The 23,356-nt window shown below is 35.8% G+C and overlaps 2 protein-coding genes across 6 annotated transcripts in view; one reads left to right on the forward strand and one right to left on the reverse strand.

The window, feature by feature from the left end:
* The window catches only part of MPLKIP (M-phase specific PLK1 interacting protein), a 133,198-nt gene that overhangs the window by 87,021 nt on the left and 22,821 nt on the right, over nt 1-23,356 (forward strand). Inside the window, exon 4 of one of the 4 annotated variants that reach the window (XR_011446593.1) lies at nt 2,780-4,066. The exons of the other annotated variants lie outside the window; for them this stretch is intronic. The gene's annotated coding sequence lies outside the window, so the exon portion shown is untranslated. Of the gene's footprint in view, nt 1-2,779; nt 4,067-23,356 lie in introns of those variants that run through there. 4 annotated transcript variants of the gene reach the window in all.
* Nucleotides 1-23,356, reverse strand: part of CDK13 (cyclin dependent kinase 13) — a 131,261-nt gene that overhangs the window by 61,537 nt on the left and 46,368 nt on the right. For both annotated transcript variants that reach the window (XM_069588236.2, XM_069588235.2), the window contains exons 3-5: nt 20,863-21,033; nt 19,334-19,473; nt 17,319-17,489 (exon numbers count right to left, since the gene is read on the reverse strand). In XM_069588236.2, the coding sequence (XP_069444337.1) occupies nt 17,319-17,489; nt 19,334-19,473; nt 20,863-21,033 (482 nt within the window). The remainder of the gene's footprint in view (nt 1-17,318; nt 17,490-19,333; nt 19,474-20,862; nt 21,034-23,356) is intronic.

Raw genomic sequence — 23,356 nt, forward strand, 5'->3', positions numbered from 1 at the left:
CTAGTATGGAGGCTGACACTACAGTAAGCATAAAAAATGGCAAACTACTACAGAGGTGAAAATACTTCACATATTATCCCATTTAAGCTTCACAATTACTCAACAAGTATTATCTCCTTGTAACACAAAGGCTCAAGAAACACTTAAGTAATTTGCCCATTATCACACACCTACTAAATGGCAAGGGTAAAACAATCCCTCAGCCTGAGTATCCCATCTCCTTTTCATCATGAAGCAAAATGGGTTATGTGCTTTCTCAGAGAGGGCTCAAAAGCCACAGAGCAATCTAACAGCTGTCTTTTAGTTCACTCCCTTTCCGTACCACAGAATTTAACTGCAGACTTCTTTCAGCTTACTGACAGCCATAGCCAAATATGGCTTCTGCAACTGGCATCTGTCCTATTGAGTTTTACCCTTTCGACTTCCTTTTGGCTGCTTGGGTTTGATCCAACCAAAGAACTCTGGGGCTTGCTTCCCATGTGGTGCTAGTGGTAAAGAACCCATCTGCCAATGCAGGAGACTTAAGAGACATGAGTTCGATCCCTGGGTCAGGAAGATTCCCTGGAAAAGGAAATGGTAACCCACTCCAGTAATCTTGCCTGGAGAATCTCATGGGCAGAGGACCCTGGTGAGCTACCGTCCATGGGGTCACAAAAAGTCGGACACAACTGAAGTGACTTCACACAAAAAATTCACTTTTTAACTTCTGGTGAGTTAACCAGTCAATCACAGCTGATCAGATGTGACAAGTTTTTTACTCTTCTTAACAACTTTTGCTGTTAATAATTAGAGACTATTTTTAAGCTTTCAGGAAAGTTTCTTTACTTCAATTTCTGGGTCAGCACCATTCCTGATATCTGATCTCCACATAGTCAAGTTTCACTAAAGACTAAAACTAAAATATTCATTTCTCCCAAACATCTACCCTCTGTGTTGGATTATAAACAATTATTGTATTATTGATCTATTTCTGCTCTCACAATCAACCACCAAGCTATGATAACAGCAAACTGTATTGTGTACTTACTATGTGGAAATGTCTAGGTTTAGCACTTCACACAGTTTGTCTCATTTGATACAACAAACCTATGAGTTAGGTAATTATTATATCATTTTCCAGGTGAGGAAAACAGAGAAGACATAATAGAGCAAGAAGCACAGATTCACTATGCTCTCAACCATTACACTAGTTCCCATTACTATTACCTTATAACATCTACCTCAAAATAACCTATTTCTTGTTCAGCTATTCAGGAAATAATAGCAGGGAAACGGAATCCCCACACCCCTTCCACATCTATCTACCCCTTACCTACTTTCCTACAGATTCCTTTTAAACTACTGACAATCCTCTTGCCATACATCACCTCCTAATGGGCACCTACACATTCTGATCTATGTACGTTACCTCTATATTTCAACACATGAGGCTAACTCTTTATTTCCTGTAACTCAAAGAAGGAAGTCATTACTAGTTAAGATTTCAATTTTTTTTCCTTTAAAAGCACTATTTGTGTTTTACTGATGTAATAACTAAAAGCATCTTCCTATAACTTTTCCTGATCACACAAAATTCACAATCATGAAAGGTTCATTTAGTTATTCTGGAACAGAAAACAATATAGTATTTGTTTCATAAATATTTTTCGCCTCAATTCAACTCAACAAACCCGAAGCAATAACATTAACACACCGTGAGCAAGAAAACCAAATTGCAGGATACTTTTCATATAAATCACTAAAAAGATGAACAGTCAAGATGGCCATCATTAAAAAGTTTACAAATAACAAATGCTGGAGAGGGTGTGGAGGAAAGCAAACCCTTCTCCACTATTGTTGGGAATGAAACTGATGCAACCACTATGGAGGAAGGGGCCAGAGGCAGTATCAATCATCAATGACCAATAAGTTAATAATCAATTTTGGCTATGAAATGAAGCCTGCATAAAAATAAAACAGCAACAACCAAAAAAACAGGGGCCAAGGGTTTTTCAAGAGTTTTCCCCTTTAGGGAAGCAGTATGCTTCCCTGTGTACCATGTCAGACCCGAAGCTTCACAAAGACAGAAACTCCCCCTTTTGGACCCTCACCATATGTATCTGTTCATCTGATTGTTGATTCATGTCTCTTAATATCAAGTTGTAATAAATCTGTAATCCAGTGAATAAATGAAGTTTCCTGAGTTCTTTGAGCTATTATAGCAAGTTAAATGAACCCAAGGAGGGGATTGTGGAAACTTCTGATTTATAGCTGGTTGGTCAGAAGTGCTGGTAACAACCTGGGATTGTGCCCAGCATCTGAAGTAGAGTGCAGTTTTGCAGGACTGAACCCTACACCTTTGGAATCTGCTTCTACCTTCCAGTAGACAGTGTCAGAACTAAAGGGGGCTTTAAGAATTGACTCTTGAGGTGGGGAACCCGACACACACACACACACACACACACACACACACACACACACACACGAACTGGGTCCAACAACCCTTTCACAAAGGTTACTCAAATTTATCATTGCTCTGCTTTTTTCTCCCCTATGAGGAATGTGTTCATTTCCTCTAAGTTGTTAACATTATGAATATAAGCTTGTCATAATTCCTGTATCATTTTAACATCTGTAGGGTTGGAAGTGATATTCCCACTTTCAAAGTGATATTCCCACTTTCGAAGAATCACATACTGGTTTTATTGTTTTTTAATCTATTACCATATTTGTTTTCTATTTCACTGATTTCACTCTTTTCTTGTTTTTATTTACTTGGAGTTTAATTTGTTTTTTCTAGATTCCTGAGATTGCAATTTAGATCACTGTGATATGGATATATACAAACAAGATTGGCCATGAGTTGATAATTGGTAAAAGTGGGCCATGGGTACATGGAGTATTATTTCATTCTACTATTTTTAAACTTATACATAGGTCTGATATTTTACATTATACTTTTTAAATAAAACAAACAAACCTTTTTCTGCAAAAATCAATGTTGGAATTTTCCTAAGAGTTGCCCTGAATTTGCGGACTACCTTGGGTAGTATTACTACCTTAAAACTATTAAGTCTTCTAATCCATAAACACAAACATCTGTAATTTATTGGTGTCCTTAACTTCTTGTCTTGTAATTTTGAGTGTAAAACATTTTCATTTCCTTGACTAATTTATTCCTGGTATTCGATATGATGCTATTGTAAATAGAATTGTTTTATACATTTTTTAATTCATATTTTTCACTGTTAAAGAGTACAGAAATGCAACTGATTGTTGGATGTTGGTTTTATTCCCTGCTACTCTGCTGCATTCATTCATTGATTCTGTGTGCATGTGTGTGTGAAACATTTAGAGTTTTCGACACATAAAATCATGCTATCTATGAACAGACATAATTTTATTTCTTTTCCTATTTGGGCATCTATTCTTTTTCTTGCTCTGACTGGGACTTCTATCACCATGCTGAACAGAAGCATCAAAAGCAGGTACAGGTATATCCCTTTTTAGAAAGTTCATTTTACACCACTTTGCTTTTTATAGAAGACCTACATTAGTATCTGTTTTTGCTAACTGAAAGAGGATTTTTGCTGTTACCAAAAAAGGTAAAAAGCAAAAATAGCATTCAGTATTGATTTTACACTGATCCATTACAGAGGCAGAATGCACTCTGAGCAATCAAGAGTGGCACTACCAAGCTCCTTCCCTCACAACTATACTCACAGTCCTAGCATCAGGCTGCCATAACTATGCTTTATCTCAATTTATTTTTTTATTTTATTAGCAAGATGTGTCCTAAAGTAATGGTTTCTTCCCTTTACACCATTCGGTTTACAGAAGGCTTCACAAGACCCCTCAGTTTTCACATAGCATGGGGAAACTATAGTCTTGTCTTCTACATGATTTTACGAAAGTTTTCAGTCTTTCATAACTAAGCATGATGTTAGCTGTGGAATTTTCATATATGCTCTTTAATTAGTTGGCACAGTTTCCTTCTATTCCTAGTTTGTTGACTGTTTTTATTATATAAAAGTGCATCAAACAGCCAAATGCTTTTTCTCTTTTTGAGAAATAAAGACTAAGAGACTAAGACAAATGTTTAGTCTTGATTGAGATTATCATGTGATTTTTCTTCCCCTTCACTGTAATAATGTAATATATTACATTGATTTTAATATACTGAATCATCTTTGCAATCCAAGAATAAATCTCACTTGATCATAGTGTATAATCCTTCCAAAACATTGATGAATTTAGTCTGTTGAATATTCATCAAAAGTATTAGTCTATAGTTTTCTTGTAGTCTTTGCCGAAATTTGGTAAGAGAGCAATGCTAGGCTTAGAGAATGAATCTGAAGTATTTCTCCTGTTAAATTTTTTGGAAAAGTCTGGACAGGACTGGTGTTAATTCGTCATTAAATTTTTTGACAGAAATCATCAGCAAGACCATCTGGACCTGGGCATTTTTTGTTGAAAATTTTTTTCTGTGTTGTGAAATATGAATAAAATCTGTACTTAGTTAATAATACCATATCCCATGTTAATTTCATGGGTTTGTTTTTTTTTTTCCAGCAACATGGTATCTCTTTATATTCTCAGAATTGGGTTAGAAGTTTCAAGCTTCATTCAAATTTTTTATTTAAAGATAACTAACATAATAAACTTCGTAGATTTTTAGCAGTAATACTAAATGCCTAAATACATGGAATTATATCAAAGTTTGAGTGAATATAAATTAGAAATCTAGCAAACTATTCATACTAACTCAAACAAGTGGTATCAAAATGTCATAAATATTTTGGCTAGGCAAAAATTCCTCAGTTTTCTGAAACATATATTATACATACTATTTATATACATAAATATTTATGCAAAATCTTTTCTACTTTCTTGATAAAGGGTTGAGAAAGAACATCAAAAAAAAGAGAGACGGAGCACCTGGAAAACAAAAACTAAATGAAATGGCAACACTGAGTATAAAACAGTAAAAGTGAAATAAAAGTAAAGTCACACAGTCCAATTCTTTTTAAACATGGCTGCTCATTAGAAATACATCTGGAACCTTGGAGAAAGAAGCAATACTTGAGCATTTGTATTTTTCAAAATTTTCCAAGATAATCTTGATCTGCATCTGGATTTTTAAAAGTGATTACAGGTTTTTCTATTAAATGCTAGTTTTAGTGATAAAGAATTCAATGATTTTCTGTTGACCAATCATAACACAATGGTATTAAGCAAACAGTTACCTAATCAAAGTAAGAAAAGATTTTATCAATTTTCACAATCAATAGCCAGGCAAAAATCAAAAGATAATTATAATTGCAAGCCATAATGGAAACATGACTAACCTAACAAGAGAAAATAATTACATACAATTTAAGGGGTTAAGCAGTGATGTGGTAAGTGGAAGTGCATACACGCACATTTTCATCCGCACAGCCAATCTATGTCTTTTGATTGGTATACTGAATCTATTTACCTTTAAGATAATGATCAGTATTTATCATCCTATTACCATTTTCTAAATTGTTTTGGGGTTATTTTCTGTAGGTCTTCTTCTCTTGTGTTTCTTGGCTATAGGAGTTCCTTTAGCATTTGTTGTATATAGCTGGTTCGGTAGTGTTACATTCTCCTAACTTTTGCTTGTCTGGAAAGCTTTTGATTTCTCCATCAAATCTGAACTAGAGCCTTGCTAGGTAGAGTATTCTTGTTGTAGGTTCTTCCCTTTCATCGCTTTAAACAAATCATGCCATTCCCTTCTGGTTTGTAGAGTTTCCGGTGAGAAATCAGTTGATAACAGTATGGAAGGTTCCTTGTATGTTACTTTTCGTTTTTCCCTTGTTAGTTTTAATATTTTATCTTTCTCTCTAATTTTTGTCAGTTTGATTACTATCTGTCTCGGTGTGCTCCTACTTGGACTTATCCTGCCTCGGACTCTCAGCACTTCCTGGACTTGATTATCTATTTCCTTTCTCATGATAGGGTAGTTTCCAGCTATTATCTCTTAAAATATTTTCTTGGGTCCTCTCTCTCTCTCTCTCTCTTCTCCTCCTGGCACCTCAATAATGCAAATTTTGTCCCAAAGGTCTCTTAAGCTATTTTCATTTTTTCTAAATTCTGTTCTGTGGTAGTGATTTCCATCATTCTTCTTCCAGGTTACTTATTTGTTCTTCTGCCTCAGTTATTCAGCTATTGACTCCTTCCAGTGTAATGTTCATCTCTGCTTGTTCTTTAGTTCTTCTAGGTCTTTGGTAAACATTTCTTGCATGTTCTCCATTCTGGATCATCTTCTCTATCATTATTCTGAATTCTTTTTCTAGAATGCTGCCTATCTCCACTTCATTTAGTTGTTTTTCTGGAGTTTTTTCCCCTCATCTGGGACATAACTCTCTGCTTTTTCATTCTAGTTAACTTTCAGTAATGTGGTTTTCGTACTAGCAGTTATGGGAATGTGGTGGTTCTTGCTTTTGTTTAATAGAAGATGAGGCTAAGAGGTTTGTGTAAGCTTCCTGAGAGGAGGGACTGGATGGGAAAAACTGGGTCTTGCTCTGGTGGGCAAAGCCTTGTCTATTGCTTTGTCAATAAAGCTTTAATCCAATTATCTGCATATGGGTAGGGTTTCCCTCCTTCTCTGTTAGCTGTCTGGCCTGAGGTGACCCAGCCCTGGGCTCTATGGTAGGGTTAATGGCAAGCTCCAAGAGGAATTACTTCACAGGGCACCTTTCAGGACTGCTGCTTCCAGTGCCCCCATCCCCACAGCAAGCCACTGCTGAACCACACCTCTACAGGAGACCCTCCAACACTAGCAGGTAGGTCTGGTTCAGTCTCCTGAAGGGTCACTGCTCCTTTCCCCTGGATCTTGGTGTACACAACATTTTGTCTGTGCCTTCCAAGAGTGGAGTTTCTGTTTCCCCCATGCTATGGAAGACTAATCTGTAATCAAATCCCACTGGTCTCCAAGCTCAGATTCCCTGGGGATTCCCAGTCCCTTTGCTGGATCCCCAGGCTGGGAAGCTTAACATGGGGCTCTGAACCTTCACAACAATGAGAGAAGTTCTTTGGTATTACTGTTCTCCAGTTTGTAGCTTGCTCATCCAGCAGGTATGGGATTTGATTTTATTATTATTGTGCCCCTCCTACCGTCTTACTGTAGCTTCTTTGTCTTTGGACATAGGGTATCTTTTCTTGGTGGGTTCCAGTGTCCTCCTGTTGATGGCTGTTCAACACCTAGTTGTGACTGAACCAGAAGTCTAGAGATTTTTCTTTTTAGTACAGATTCATCTCTTTAACAGTTACATGTTTATTTAGATTTTCTATTTCCTCATGATTCTTGGTAGGTTCTGTGCTTTTATGAATGACTGCATTTCATCTAAGTTACCCAATTTGTTGGTGTAAGTACTTCAACCTTTCAATGGCAGAGTAATACTCAACTGTATAAATATAACAGACTTTGCTTATCTATTCATCAACTGATTCACATTCAGGTTCTTTACAAAAACAGATTCACATTTGGGTTCTTTACACTTTGGAGCTACTGTGAATTATCCTGCTATGAACATCAGTATACAAGTTTTTGTGTAGACTTACGTTTTTATTTCTACTGGATATATCCTTAGGAGTAGAAGCTGTTCTGGGTCACAAATAATTTGAGGAAATACCAAGATGCTTCTGAAAGTAGTCCACTGTACCATTGTACAGTCCACCAATAATGTACGAGTCTTCCAATTTCTCCACATCTCCCCTTACACTTGTTATTACTTATCCTTTTAATTATGGTCAACTGATAGTATGAATTTTGATCAGTATTGCCCTAATGACTATGATGTTGAACATCTCTTCATGTGCTTATAGGCCATTTGCATATCTTCTTCAGAGAAATGTCCACTGAAATCCTTTGCATTTAGTTCTAAGAGTTCTTTATATAGTCTAGATACAAGTCTCTTATCGGATATATGATTTATAAATTTCTCCCATTGTGAGTTCTCTTTTCACTTTTACAATGGGTCCACCAAAGGAAAAAAGTTTTAAATTTTCATCATGTCCAGTAGATTATTTTTTCCTTTGGTTTCTCCTTTTACTGTCATAACTAAGGTGGCTCTGGCCAATCCAAGGCCATGAAGTTTACTCCTAGATTTTCTTCTAACAGTTTTATATGGTTTTAGCTCTTATATTTAGGTTCCTGATCCATTTTCAGTTAATTACTGTGTATAATGTGAGAAAGGGGTCCAATTTCATTCTTTTACATGTGGATAGATACTCACTTGACCCAGCACTAATTGCTAAAAAACTTATTTCTTTTCCATAGACTTGTCCTGGTATCTTCATAAAAAAATCAACTGACCGTAACTAGAGATTCTGTTTCTAGACTCTCAATTGTATTTCACTGATCTCTATATTTATCTTAAAGCCAGTACCACATAGTCCTGATCATTCTAGTTTTATAGTAATATTTGAGATCTCTTTGTATCAACCCTCCGATTTTGTTTTTCTAATTTTTTTTTTTTTGTTTTACTAGTTCACCTTTTGAATTTTCATATGAATCTTATGATTAACATGTCAGTTTCTGTAAGGAAGCCAGCTGGGATTCTGAAAGAAACTGAACAGAATACATACATCACATTGGGGAGTATTATGAATCTGATCTAATGTCTTGCCATTTATTTAGGTCTTAATATTTTTTCAATGATATTTCCCAGTTTTCAGGGTACAAAGACTAAAAATTTTTTGGTCAATTTACTCCTAGATATTTTATTCTTTTTAATGCTAATGTAAATTAAAGTTTTCTTAATTTCGCTCTAGACAGTTCACTACTTGTGTAAAGAAAAACAGATTTCTGTATATTGGTCTTCTGCCACCTTCCTGACTGCATTTATTAGATCTAACAGTTTTGTGGATTACACAGAATATTCTGTACTGTGTATACATGCAAACACACACACACACACAAACTGATTAGAGTTGGTTTTAATTCCTCCTTTCCAACTGGTTACTTTTTATTTCATTTTTTTTTACCTAATTGCCCTGGAAATGTTGAATAGAAGTGGCAAGAGCAGACATCCTTATTTTTCACAGATGCCCTTTAACAAGTGGAGGCAGTCCCCTTTTTTCCTATTCTGTTCTATTGCTGCCCTACTTTTCAGAGTGTAAATGGACACAAAACTGCCTGGAAAACAACACGATTATGTGTCAGGAAATTTCAAAAGTTCAAATCCTTTGACCTAGTAATCCCATTTCTATAATGAGGTTAAGGGAATAATCAGATGCAAATAAGTTTTATACAAAAAGACATATGGACTCACTGACTGTTAGAATTATACATGCTTATTATACAGAATCTTTTATCACTCACTACTTCATTTCTCATCAAACCTATAATTCAGAACTTGTTATGACTTTTTCTAGCAGATAAATTCCTATGTCTGGTTAAAGGTATATGAAAAGCTACAGTAACTACTAGAACTTTCCAATAAACTCTTCAGTATAGGAAACAGTAGTTGAAATGCCTGAAAGAAATAAAATGTGTGACAATGGAAGAACGAAATATGGTCTATCCAAGTGACACTATGCCAATAAAAAAGCAAGTTATCAATGACAGAAGCAGAACTTCAGTTTGGGAATAAATAATCATATGTATAGAGAAAAGAGATATTAGGAAAACTACAGAAAATTTCAGTAGTGATAATATCTGGGTCATTTTATTCTTTATGTTATCTCCCAAATTTAAACCAGTAAGCATAACTATTTTAATCAAGTAAAGAAAGTTTAATATTTTTCTCTCTCCTCCTCTGCCTCACTTTAAAAAGTTGCTATTGTTGGTCAGTCCTTAAGTTGTGTCCAACTTTGCAACAACATGGACTGCATGCAGCACACCATGCTTCCCTGTCCTTCACTACTCCTGGGGTTTGCTCAAACTCATGCCCATTAAGTTGGTGATGCCATCCAACCATCTCATCCTCTGTCATCCCCTTTTCCTCGTGCCTTCAATCTCTCCCAGCATCAGGGTCTTCTCCAATGAGTCAATCCTTTGCATGAGGTGGCCAAAGTATTGGAGCTGCGGCATCAGGGCTTCCAATGAGTATTCAAGGTTGATCTCCTTTAGGACTGACTGGTTGGATCTCCTTGCAGTCCAAGGGACTCTCAAAAGTCTTCCCCAGCACCACAGTTCAAAAGCATCAATTCTTCAGCACCCAGCCTTCTTTATGGTCCAACTCACATCTGTACACAACTACTGGAAAAAGCATAGCTTTGACTATACAGACCTTTGTCAGCAAATTGTTATCTCTGCTTTTTAATATGCTATTTAGGTTTGTCATAGCTTTTCTTCTAAGTAGCAAGAATCTTTTAATTTCATGGCTGCAGTTACCGTGATTTTGGAGCCCAAAAAAATAAAGTCTGTCACAGTTTCCATTTTCCCTCATCTATTTGCCATGAAGTGGTGGGGCTAGATGCCATGATCTTAGTTTTTTGAATGCTGAGTTTTAAGCCAGCTTGTTCACTCTCCTCTTTCACCTTCATCAAGAGGCTCTTTAGTTCCTCTTCACTTTCTGTCATTAGAGTGGCATCATCTGCCTATCTGAGATTGTTATTTCTTCTGACAATCTTGATTCCAGCTTGAGTTATCCAGCTCAGCAGTTCTCATGATATACTCTGCCTCACTCAAAAAAAGTTACTAATTCTAAATAGTAGTAGTGCTACACAAAAAGAGGGTATAAGATCTTAAAACTATACATCCGTGGTCTAGACACCTTAATTGGAAATTTCACATAAAATATCAGATACACATAAATTTAACATCTGAGACAAGTTTTCTCAATTATATGACAAAATTAATACCATACTACAGGCAGTCCTCCAATGTAGGAGACACAAGAGATGCAGGTTCAATCTCTGGGTTGCAAAGATTGCCTGGAGTAGGAAATAGCAACGCATTCCAGGATATCTGCCTGGAAAATCCCATGGACAGAGTGGCCTGGTGCACTAAAGTCTATAGGGTCACAAAGAGTTAGACACTACTGAGCACATACACAGCAGTATATAAAAAATTTAAACTTACAAATGACTTTCAACCCTGCATCAATAACCTGCTGCAGACGGCACCATTACAGGAAAATTGTACTTTTAATACAACAACCAGTTCATTACTTTTTTAAGTTGGGAAAAAAGAAGACAGAGTATAGAGTTAGTAGGTGCAGACTCCTTAACCAAGTTTCTCCTGCTTATTAGATAAGATTCCACAGCCTGTATTTAAATTTTTTCACTTCTCTTGAAAACTCACCACCTACAACTGAAATTTTAGCAATTACAAATTAACAGAGGAAAACTTCTGGGCAGAAATAAGCTTGTCATTCATGTATTAGTTTGTTCTAGTTCTAGCAAGCACTGACCCGTCTGGTTCCCAGAAGCTCAGTTGATTCACAGACCAGATGTTTTCCTTTCCTTTGTATATCTCAAGCACTGTTCATTAGAACTTGCTGATTTGATGGAAATATTCTGTAGTCAGGAAGATCCTCTGGAGAAGGGATAGGCTATCCACTCCAGTATTCCTGGGCTTCCCTTGTGGCTCAGCTGGTATATAATCCGCCTGCAATGTGGGAGACCTCAGTTCGATCCCTGGGTTGGGAAGATCCCCTGGAGAAGGGAAAGGCTACCCACTCAAATATTCTGGCCTGGAGAATTCCATGGATTGTAAGTCCATGGGGTCACAAAAAGTTGGACACAACTGAGCGACTTTCACTTTCTTTCAATCTATAGCTTCAGCATCCAAACTGCAGCCAGTAGTCACGTACAACTATAGAGCACTTGAAATGTCGCTAATGTAACCAAGGAACTCAACTTTTAATTTTATTTAACTTTAATTAGTTTAAATTCAAATAACCACATTGCCTAATGGATCCTGTATTGGTCAGCCCAAGTCTTGAACTGCCACAGTGTGTGGAATGAAAAAATGACCAAATCAATCAATAAGCAATAATTCTCTCATCACAAAACATATGAAATATCAGCATGTGTGCATGCTCAGTCATTTCAGTCATGTCCGACTCTCTGTGACCCTATGGACTATAACCCACCAGGCTCCTCTGTCCATAGAGATTATGATCCACACAGTCAAAGCTTTTAGGGTAGTCAATGAAGTAGAAACTGTTTTTCTGGAATTCTCTTGCTTTTCCTATGAGCCAAAGGATACTGGCAATTTGATCTCTGGTTCCTCTGCCTTTTCTAAATCCAGCTTGAAAATATGTAAGCTCTCCATTCACGTACTATTGAAGCCTAGCTTGAAGAATTTTGAGCATTACCTTACTGACACGTGAAACGAGTGCACCTGCACAGTCGGCAGTCTGAATGTTCTTTGGCATTACCCTTCTTTGGTACTGGAATGACAAGGATTCTTCCAGTCCTGTGGCCATGGCTGAATTTTCCAAATTTGCTGGCATATTGAGTGCAGCACTTTGACAGTATCATCTTTTAGGATTTGAAATAGTTCAGCTGGAATTCCATCACCTCCACTAGCTTTGTTCATAGTAATGCTTCCTAAGGCCCACTTGACTTCACACTCCAGGTGACATTTTGCCATAAGCATTACTAAACTGTTTCCTTGATCCTTAGGAAAATTCCAAATTAAAAAATTACTCAATTCTCTCATTAAACAAATACTAGTGTTAAATGTAATATAGCTAACAGTTTACACAAAGTAATTTTAATACTGGTTTGGTTATCCAGGATATTATGTTAATTTTAAATACAAAAATACTATTTTGCTATACTCATACCATTATTTCAGTCTTTGTTTTTAACCTGCATACTAAATATTTACATTTTGATATGGAGAACAAATCTTGGGCTTCCCTCTGGTGGCTCAGACGGTAAAGAATCTGCCTGCAATGTGGGAGACCTCGGTTCGATCCCTGGGTTGGGAAGATCCCCAGGAGGAAGGCATGGCAACCCAATCCAGTATTCTTGCCTGGACAATCTCCATGGACAGAGTAGCCTGTTGGGCTACAGTCCATGGGGTCGCAGAGAGTCAGACACAACTGAATGACCAAGCACAGCACATGGAGATCAATAACTTCAGTTTTTACTTTATCCTTCATATAACTGTAAAACAAAAAGTCTCCTCTACTCAGAGAATTATACACTGCATTAAAAATTTTAATTGAACATTATTAAATTCATTCAGAAAGTATTCTATAAATTCATAATCCTCAGTTGAAAGAAGAAAATAACAAAGCAAAGCTTCTGCTGCAAAATAATTCATAGCTTAGTTGACTTTGCATGCACACAAGAGTACTAAAACTGAAAGAAGTAATCGCATCCCACCACAGAAACTAAAGATCTAGAGGTACAGGAAATGTTTTCTTATACCTCACATTAAAAATAAAAAGACTATAAAAGACAAAAAGTTCAAAGATTCCCTCAAAGATAATTAAAAAGAAATGGAATTGCTTAAAGATGAAAAAAGAATTAGGAAAAAAATTCAGAATTAGTCTCTCCTGCATTCCCTCAGTTAATTCAAAAAAGGCTCCTTCAGCCTCTATGTGATCCTGCACAAAACTATACCCACAGTGAAACCACTTAATGTTTTCTTAAGGACACTGTGGTGGAAAGTGGGAAGACCGGCCAGGCAGTTCAGTCGCTCAGCTGTGTCCAACATTTTGCAACCCAATGGACTATAGCACACCAGGCTTCCCTGTCCATAACCAACTCCTGGAACCTTCTCAAACTCATGTCCATTGAGTCGGTGATGCCATCCAACCGTCTCATCCTCTGTCATCCCCTTCTCCTCCCACCTTCAATCTTTTCCAGCATCAGGGTCTTTTCTAATGAGTCAGCTCTTTGCATCAGGTGGCCAAAGCACTGGAGCTTCAGTTTCAACATCAGTCCTTCCAAAGAATACCAGGACTGATTTCCTTTAGGATGGACTGGTTTGATTTCCTTGCAGTCCAAAGGACTCTCAAGAGTCTTCAACATCACAGTTTAAAAGCATCAATTCTTCAGCACTCAGCTTTCTTTATGGTCCACCTCTCAACATCCATACGTGACCACTGGAAAAACTGTAGCTTTTTGACTAGATGGACCTTTGTCTGCAAAGTAATATCTCTGCTTTTAAATATGCCATCTAGGTTGGTCATAGCTTTTCTTCCAAGGAACTAGCATCTTTTAATTTCATGGCTGCAGTCACCATCTGCAGTGATTTGGGAGCCCAAGAAAATAGTCTGTCACTGTTTCCATTGTTTCCCCAAGTATCTGCCATGAAGTGATGGGACTGGATGTCAGGATCTTCATTTTTTTGAATGTTGAGCTTTAAGCCAGCTTTTTCACACTCCCCTTTCCTATTCATCAAGAAGCTCTTTAGCTACTCTTTGCTTTCTCTCATAAGGCCAGGTAAGGCTCACTAAACAACACTCAGGTAGAGACCTAGAGAAATGAGAAACTAGCCTTCAAACCGTGTGTGTGTGTGTGTGTGTGTGTGTGTGCGCGCACGCGCGCAAATGTGTGTGTGTTGGGGTTGGAGAGGTATATGCCAGTGTAAAGAAAGGCTGCAGGGCAAAGAAGTGCACTTGCCTATCTGACCAAACAAGCAATGTGACTTGAGTTTGGTGAGCAATCAGAAAAACTGATTCGGGCTGGGTCTGGGAAAATAAACAAGGATGTGATCCACAGATCAGAAAAAATAGAAGTCCAGGATATGTTACAGGCAAAGTACTATATAAACTTGGCTACAGTACAAGATTAATAAAAACCAAAATTTGTCACCACCCTCATTCATAAAATCTTAACTCTCACTACACAGTAAGAGAAATATTTCCCTTTAAAGGGTGAAGAAATACAGGCTCAGAAGGGCTAAAGACCTTATTAAAAAGCTAAGTCTCTATCTCAGACATTCCAACTGAAGTCAAACAGGTCTCCTTTCTACTACACTGTAAAAAAATAATGATCTAACATGAAAAAGGCAAACTGGGTTGAAAGTCAGGCTAAGAAATTAGCTTTATTATGGGGAAATTGTCAATTAAAAAGATGATTCTGATGATCTCCATAAGAAATACAGAATACTTTCAAACTTCCTTCATAAGAAATGGTTACTATATATAACATTAATCATTTTTATACTTTGGTCCCTAGAAGAATAAGATGGTGGATGTGTATAGCTGTGGATGGGAGGAGGCTAAGAATCATGCTCAATCAGAACATACCTACTTTAACCTATTTTATACCAGATTTTGTTTGAAAACAAATTCTGCTCTTTGAAAACCAATCAGGGCGTCAATCTTGGTTCCAAAATCTTACTCTGAAGATCTAAAACCTATTGGAGGTAGAGCATTTCTTTTACCCATCATATATCCTGTAATAACTACTTTTTAACTACTTCAAAAAGCAGGCTAATGTCTTTTCAGCTCTTTTTGATAAAAGTCAACCATATACTACTATAGTTTATCAAAAAGCAATTTCAGGTTAAAATTTTTGTCTCCACACTTTTAGAAATAATATATATGCCTGCCATAGACTTTACTTGTAAGTTGAGGCATTTTAACATTCAAAATGTAACGTAAACATATTCTACCACTACTACTATAAACTGCTACTCAATCACTAAAAAATAAAGACTAAAAATTATATAGCATAGATATAGATATGTTAGATAGCATATTAAAAAGCAGAGATATTACTTTGCCAACAAAGGTCCATCTAGTCAAGGCTATGGTTTTTCCAGTGGTCATGTATAGATGTAAGAGTTGTACTGTAAAGAAAGCTGAGAGCCAAAGAACTGATGCTTTTGAACTGTGGTGTTGGAGAAGACTCTAGAGAGTCCCCTGGACTGCAAGGAGACCCAACCAGTCTATCAGTCCTAGGTGTTTATTGGAAGGACTGATACTGAGGCTGAAACTCCAATACTCTGGCCACCTCATGTGAAGAGTTGACTCACTGGAAAAGACCCTGATGCCAGGAGGGATTTGGGGCAGGAGGAGAAAAGGACAACAGAGGATGAGATAGCTGGATGGCACCACTGACTCGATGCACATGAGTTTTGGTGAACTCCGGGAGCTGGTGATGGACAGGAAGGCCTGGCGTGCTGCGATTCATGGAGCACAAAGAGTTGGACACGACTGAGTGACTGAACTAACTAAAAATTATATATTGAGCCCCCAAAAACAAATATTACTAGTGAACGCTTTACGTGTAATACTGGTAAGTATGCTTCGACGTTTACTTACGTGACTTGAAAACCAGTAAGGTAATACATGTAAAATAATTCAACACAGCTATTTTTAAAATAGAGTTTGACAACCAAACTGAAAAATGGCAGAAGACCTAAACAGACATTTCTCCAAAGATGACATATAGGTAGCCAACAGTCACATGAAAAGATGCTCAACATCACTAATTACTAAAGAAGAGCAAATCAAAACTACTGTGAGGTACCTACCTCATACCAGTTCAAAATGACCAGCATTAAAAAGTCTACAAATAACTTGCTAGAGAGGGTGTGGAGAAAAGGGAACCCTCCTGCACTGTTGGTGGGAATATAAGTTGGTGCAGCCACTACGGAAAATTGTATGGAGGTTCCTCAGAAAAGTAAAATAGTTACCCTATGATCCAGCAATCTGATTCCTGGGTATATATCCAGACAAAACTATAATTCAGAAAGATACGTGCACCCCAATGTTTACAGCAGCACTATTTACAACAGCCATGACATGGAAACACAAATGTCCACTGACAGATGAACAGAAAAGAAGATGTGGTATATATACATACCACTCAGACATAGAAAAGAATGAAAGAATGCCGCTTATAGCAACATGGATGGACCTAGAGATGATCATACTAAGTGAAGTCATACAAAGACAAATATCACATGGTATCATTTACATGTGGAATCTAAAACGTGACACAGTGAACTTACCTACAAAATAAAACAGACTCACAGACATAGAAAATACTAGTGGTTGCCAAGAAGGAGGGGAGATAGGGGACAGAAAGATTGGGAATTTGGGATTATCAGATGCAAACTATTATAAATACAATGGATAAATAACAAGGTCCTACTATATATCACAAGGAACTATAGTCAATATTCTGTTTATCATCACATGAAATTCATATCAGAATATAGAAAAGAATGTATATAAATGTAAAACTGAATCACTTTGCTATACAGCACAAGTTATTACAACATTGTAAATCAACTATAATTCAATAAAATACATTTTTAGAAAAAAATTTAATAAGTTTGATTTAAGGCAATAGCTTTACTGTACCTAATACTTAAATAATCAATACCAAAATATATGTTAGCAACATCATGAATATACAGAGCTGATTATATAAATATGCACACATACCTTTATCCTTCTTAAAGTCCAAAGCATCTTCTTTATCAGTCACTATTTCCTTCATATTGATAATACTCTGGTGGGTAAGCTGCCGGAGAATTTTAATTTCTCGAATTGCTGTAATAGGAAACCCTTCCTTTTCATTATCCAGGCGCACTTTTTTTAAGGCTACCATTTCTCCTATTAGAAAAGTAAATAAAATCAGGTTACCAACTAACAAAACCAAACATTTTAAACTTTTATTTTTTCTTTTTGGCTGCACCAGGCAGTTCATGGGAATCTTAGTTCCCCAACCAAGGATCACAGCTATGCCCTTGCAGAGGAAGCTTGGAGTCTTAACCACTGGACCACCAGGGAATCCCCCCAATTTTTAATTCATAATTTCAGTTCCTACCTCTTGAAATTACAACCCACAAAATATATTCTGGTTTCCAATATACCAAATTATAAATTTATGGTTCAAAAAGTCTCTGGTTAAATAAATTATGGGGTATTTATCAAACTACGGAATACTATATAACTGTTAAAAAGGATACAGTAGGTCCAAATGTATTATCATTTTATGATAAGATGCATAAATGAAAAAAGCAAGATAATGAGGGTTGATACATTACACTGTCAATTTTTTTAATGAAGAGGAAACATTAAATACACACCTAATGTGCTTATACATGTATAAAATCTCTCTAAACAGATGCAAAAACTCTGGAAATTAAACAGATAGAAGATATGCTCATATATATTAACTTGTCCAAAGATGCACAGTTATCTAGTAGTGAAACTGGAATTCAAAATCTGGTTTAGCTGTCTCCAAACTATGTGCTCTTCCCTCAACACTAAATGATTTCATAATTTAAATACAACTGAGTTTTGTAACAGATAATCTAAGTATTGAAGTGTTAGTCACTCAGTCATGTCCAACTCTTTGCAACCACATAGACTGTAGCCCGCCAGGCTCCTCTGTCCATGGGATTCTCCAGACAAGAATGTCAGAGTGGGCAGCCATTTCTTTTGCCAGGGGATCTTCCCAATAGGGACTGAATCCCAGGTCTCCCGCTTGCAAGTGGATTCTTTACTATTTGAGCTACCAAAGCAGCAAGGTGTGTGTACTGAAACACACACACAGAAATCCTATTTTAAGAGAAAATTCACTATACTAAGTTTGTTCATTTCACTTCTTTTGTAAGAAAAAAGAATTCAGTACTTATAATTTTTCCAAAGGAAGGACATTTTTACTTTTAATCATTAAAACTTAGTTGATTCTTTTTAACAGAACTCTAAAATAAAGTATGAGTCCCTGCTTTATAATTCAACTTCTTTTGATAATGCAGAATCATCATTATAAACATTACTTTATTGCTGCATGCTATAACTGACTTCAAGGTTTCTATGCATAAGGTAGTCTCCCTTATATTAAGTGGCCTCGAACATCTACACTATTTTATGTATTGGTTTATATCAACAAAGAACTATAAATAAAAATTAAATATTAAATATTGGCTCTAAGCACTAAACATATGACCTATAACATAATTACTTTTTCCTCTGCTCCAAGGCTTTTTAAAACTTTCTCTCAGGTGACTCATTATAATTTGAAAGAGTACACTGCTAAATCTGGCCTCCAAATAAAGGATAATTTCTACAGAAAAAAAACTTGGGAGGGGGGGCACAAAATATAGGTATCACATAAGTCTTAATAGAACAAAATTAAGGTCAAGGTACTTTCCACCTGATTACTAACAACATAAAATTTTACTGACAAAAAAAATCTAAATCCCCCCATATTACACAACATAAATACTAAAAAAAAAAAAATTTTAACATATATATGTATATGCCTTGTTACCTGAACTCATATCTTAATGATAGTCTATATATAAAATGAAACCAAAAACAAGATGAAACAAGAGCATGATAAATTCAAGTTTAACTTTTTCCTGAAACTCCAAGTTATACATTAGAAGAGAAACATGAATTAAGTACATTCCATAGACCCAAAGATCCAAAATACTTGGCATTCTTACCAGTGTCTTTATCCCTGGCCTTGTAAACTTGTCCATAGGTACCTTCTCCAATAATTCCGATGATATCAAATTTATCCACGCAGCGTTTTCCCCAGTCAATATCTTTCTCTTTGATTTCACCATAGCGAGGCCCACATATTCTATCAAATATAGTTCTGAAGTTTTTATATACAATCAAGTAAACTGAATAAACTATTTAATACTCAGTATCCACCCTCCACCCAATCTTAAATCTTTTATTTCCCCTCACTCTTGTATATTTGTGATCATCTAAGACAAGTAACACTGTGAGTTGGTACTATAAATCATCATGAAAGTCAAGTTATTATTTCTGCATACTGACTTTCCTTCTGTAGACTAACAGAATAGGAGAAGTAAAGCGTTTATGAAGGACTTTCAGAAATACAATGCAATTTTTCAGTGAGTGGACCAAAGCAACACCAGTCCAAAGAGTCAAAGCTCTCTAAGCAGCCACCAGAGTGTTTTCTTTTTCATTATCGACATCAAATCTATACGTATTTGCTTTCAAAAGTCAAAAGTTTAAAAATACGAAAATTACCGAAGATCTAACTATAAAGCATATTAACATATAAAGCATATTGAGACTTATGGCTCAATAAAACTATCTTAAAAACAGAAGCACAAGAAAGACTTTCAGTCAAGAGAATATAGAAATATTAATATAATCATCCCTTAGGAATCCACACTTTTTAAAAAGTATGCATTATATATACAACAAATAGTTGACACTCATCAAGAAGATATGTAACTCTGTAGTATTTTAATATTCTGGCAGGTAATAGAATTTAAGTAATTAAGCTACAATACTCAAAGAGAGACTATTTTAAAAGTTTTCTAGCTTTCTACTCTACACTAGAAAATCACTTCATATTCTTATACTAGACACTACCTGAAACAGCAATTCTAAAATCAGATCTAACTCAAAAGCTTACTCACACTTTTCTTTGCTTAAGTTAAAAAAAAAAAAAGGAATCGTTCTCTTCTCCTTAACTGACGAACAGGTTTCAAGGGAAAGAGTTATCTCTAGGCACTTACTTGAAGCTAATTTAGGATACAGATTTCAAACCTTCTTCCACTCCACCTCTTGCAAAATGAAGAATGCATTAGTTATGAGAGCAAATGGAGCTAAAAGGAAAGATAAACATAGCAGCTTGCCCATTTCTAATTTTGTTTGGGCTCACTGAATGCTGACTTCCACCTTGCCCAATTTCAATATTTCTGTCATTTAAATATGTTAATTATAGAAGTTTTCTTCAACACATATAATATCCCAAGAAATCAATACATTACAAACTGAGAAAAAATTGTGGTTTTATTAGTCACTTTGAGTAAGTACTCAGGCAATTATGAAAAAATTTCCAAAGCTCCAATGAAATTTATTCATATACTTAAGCTGAAAAAATAAATACACTTTTTTAAAATCTTAATTTTATATTTTATGATTTTTTTTCTGATGATACAGAATCATCTCTGGCCAATTTAAGAGCAGGTAGAAAGCAAGCACATACTTAGGCCTCCTTTTATTATGTAACTGTGTTGCTGTTTTCTTTTCCTCTGGACTCTTTGAGAGATCATCTCCTCCTGGTAGCTCAGGGGGCAGTGGTAAATCAGCAAGCAGACATCGCAGTTTCTTTTCTACTTCTTTTTTAACCGCTTTTACTGAAATATTTCCTCGCAAGCTAAAAAGGAATCACAAATAAACACAAAATTTACTTCACTGAGAAATAAAAATACATTTATGCAATATGCAATGGCAAAAGACTAGTTTACTTTCCAGCTATATTCAACTGCAAAATACAAAATTTGAGAGTAAAAATGATACAGAATTAGATTAAAAAAAAAACCAATGGAAAGCTAAGAAAAATATGAAATTCAGTTACTAATAATGTATAAGTATTGGTTCAATATTAACATTTGTTAATTGTAACAAATGTACCATACTAATACTGTTAGATGTTAATAATGAGACCCAGTTCAAGGTATACGGTAACCCTCTGTAATATCACTGTAAATTTTTGTAAATACTAAAACTGTTCTTAAAAAATGTTTATTTTCAAATGATACAGAATTACTATATAAACTATAAATTAAAACTTAAAGTCAAGTAGTCATGCTTTACAGGAAAATTCATTAGTTTTAAAGCATTTGGTTTGATTCTGGTAGAGAAACAAAAAGCCATTTTGTTGTAAGAAATAAACCACATGCTATTATGTATCTTGCCTATTTAAATAACCACAGGGAACTAATTTAGGGCTTCCCAGGTAGGTCAGCAGAAAAGAATCCACCTGCCAATGTAGAAGATGCAAGAGACCTAGGTTCGATCCATGGGTCAGGAAGATCTCCTGGAATAGTAAATGGCAACCCACTCCAGTATTCCTGCCTGGAAAATTCCATACACAAAGGAACCTGGAGGGCTACAGACCATAGGGTAGCAAGGGTCAGACAGGCCTGAGCATGTACACAAAGAACTGATTTAGCTTCATCCCTTTTCCGAATAAATTTTTCTTGAATTGGACAATGACTCTTTTTTTTTTTTTAAGTTTTTTAAAGATTCTAGTTTATCAGAATTACAGTTGAAAATTAAGCTCAGTTTTATACTTTTTATGAATATATTAAGGGCTCTGATTTTTTTAAGTATATGTTAACCTGGTAATTATTTTAAACCTCCCAGACATTACAAATGTAACACACTGAAAGAGAATCTTAAAATGGTAATAAAATTTGGACTTCACATACTTTCATTTTTTAATATATAATTTTATTTCTTTGTTTTTGGCTGTGCTGGGTCTTTGCTGCTACATGCAGTTTTCTCTACTTGGGGCAAGCAGTCCACAGGCTCCTCATTACAGTGGCTTCTACTGCAGAGCAGACTCTACGTTGCTCAGGCTCAGTAGCTGCAGCCGCCAGGCTCTAGAGCAAGGCTCCCTGGTTGCGGCGCAGGCTTAGCTGCTCTGTAGCATGCAGGATTTTCCCTATCAGCGACTGAACACTGTCTCCTGCACTGGCAGGTGGATTCTTTACCACTGAGCCAGTAGAGAAGCCTTACTTCATATACTTTCATAACAGTTATGAGTCCCAGAATTTAACAAATTTAGTGAAACTACACTGCTGTCAGAAATTACTACTGATGTTAACAATGTCATTTTACTTAATTATCACTTCTACTTACATTGAAAATTAATATTATTGTACAATAAATATATGGATCTTTTAATACCATCTGATAAAAACTATCAATAAAATTATGACTTTTCTTGACAAGCCCAGGTTACTTACTAGAAAGTAACCTCTAATAGGGAAAACAAGCTCAAAAGGGACATGCATTGCAGTTTTATTTCTATAGTAATGGTGTCATGCAACCTACTTCTCAATTTTAATGTCCCACCATTTAACAAATATTCACTGTATATGTCCATGTGCTAGATGTTACATAAGACACTATAGTTTAACAAGAGAAAAAAATTCACAAAAACATTAAGATTCAGTTCTTCTCAGAAAAAAGCTTTCAGTCTTTTGGAAGACGTCAGTAAACACCAGGATACAGTACTAAACACACTGATTTCCAGAGTAATATGGTACTAAAGGGTAGCCAACTCAAGACTGAAAGACAGTAAAAGCTTTTTTCTAGAGAAGGTACCACTTGAACTGTCTGAAAATAAATCTATTTAAAATAATTTATTTAGAGAACTGTAGTCTCTAACTCGTAATTAGACTTCAGTCAAAAATTTGCTTGTACAAAAACAATTCAACATGGGGGCGCAGCGTAGAAGTCTTACTCTACTTACAATTCAGCATGTAAAAGACCGCCCATACTCAAATACATCATTATATGAACTATTAAATTCAGCAAGGCTCCGAGACTTAAGAGAAATGAAATATTATTTCCCAAGAATAACACTATATAATTTAAAATATATTCGCACTGAATACTTGCAATAACCAAATAGGATATGTAATGATTTTTTTTTTGTTTCCATATACTACAGTAACAAAGAACAATAA

The sequence above is a fragment of the Ovis canadensis genome, chromosome 4 (genome assembly GCF_042477335.2).
Source record: "Ovis canadensis isolate MfBH-ARS-UI-01 breed Bighorn chromosome 4, ARS-UI_OviCan_v2, whole genome shotgun sequence".
Taxonomy (NCBI): Eukaryota; Metazoa; Chordata; class Mammalia; order Artiodactyla; family Bovidae; genus Ovis; species Ovis canadensis.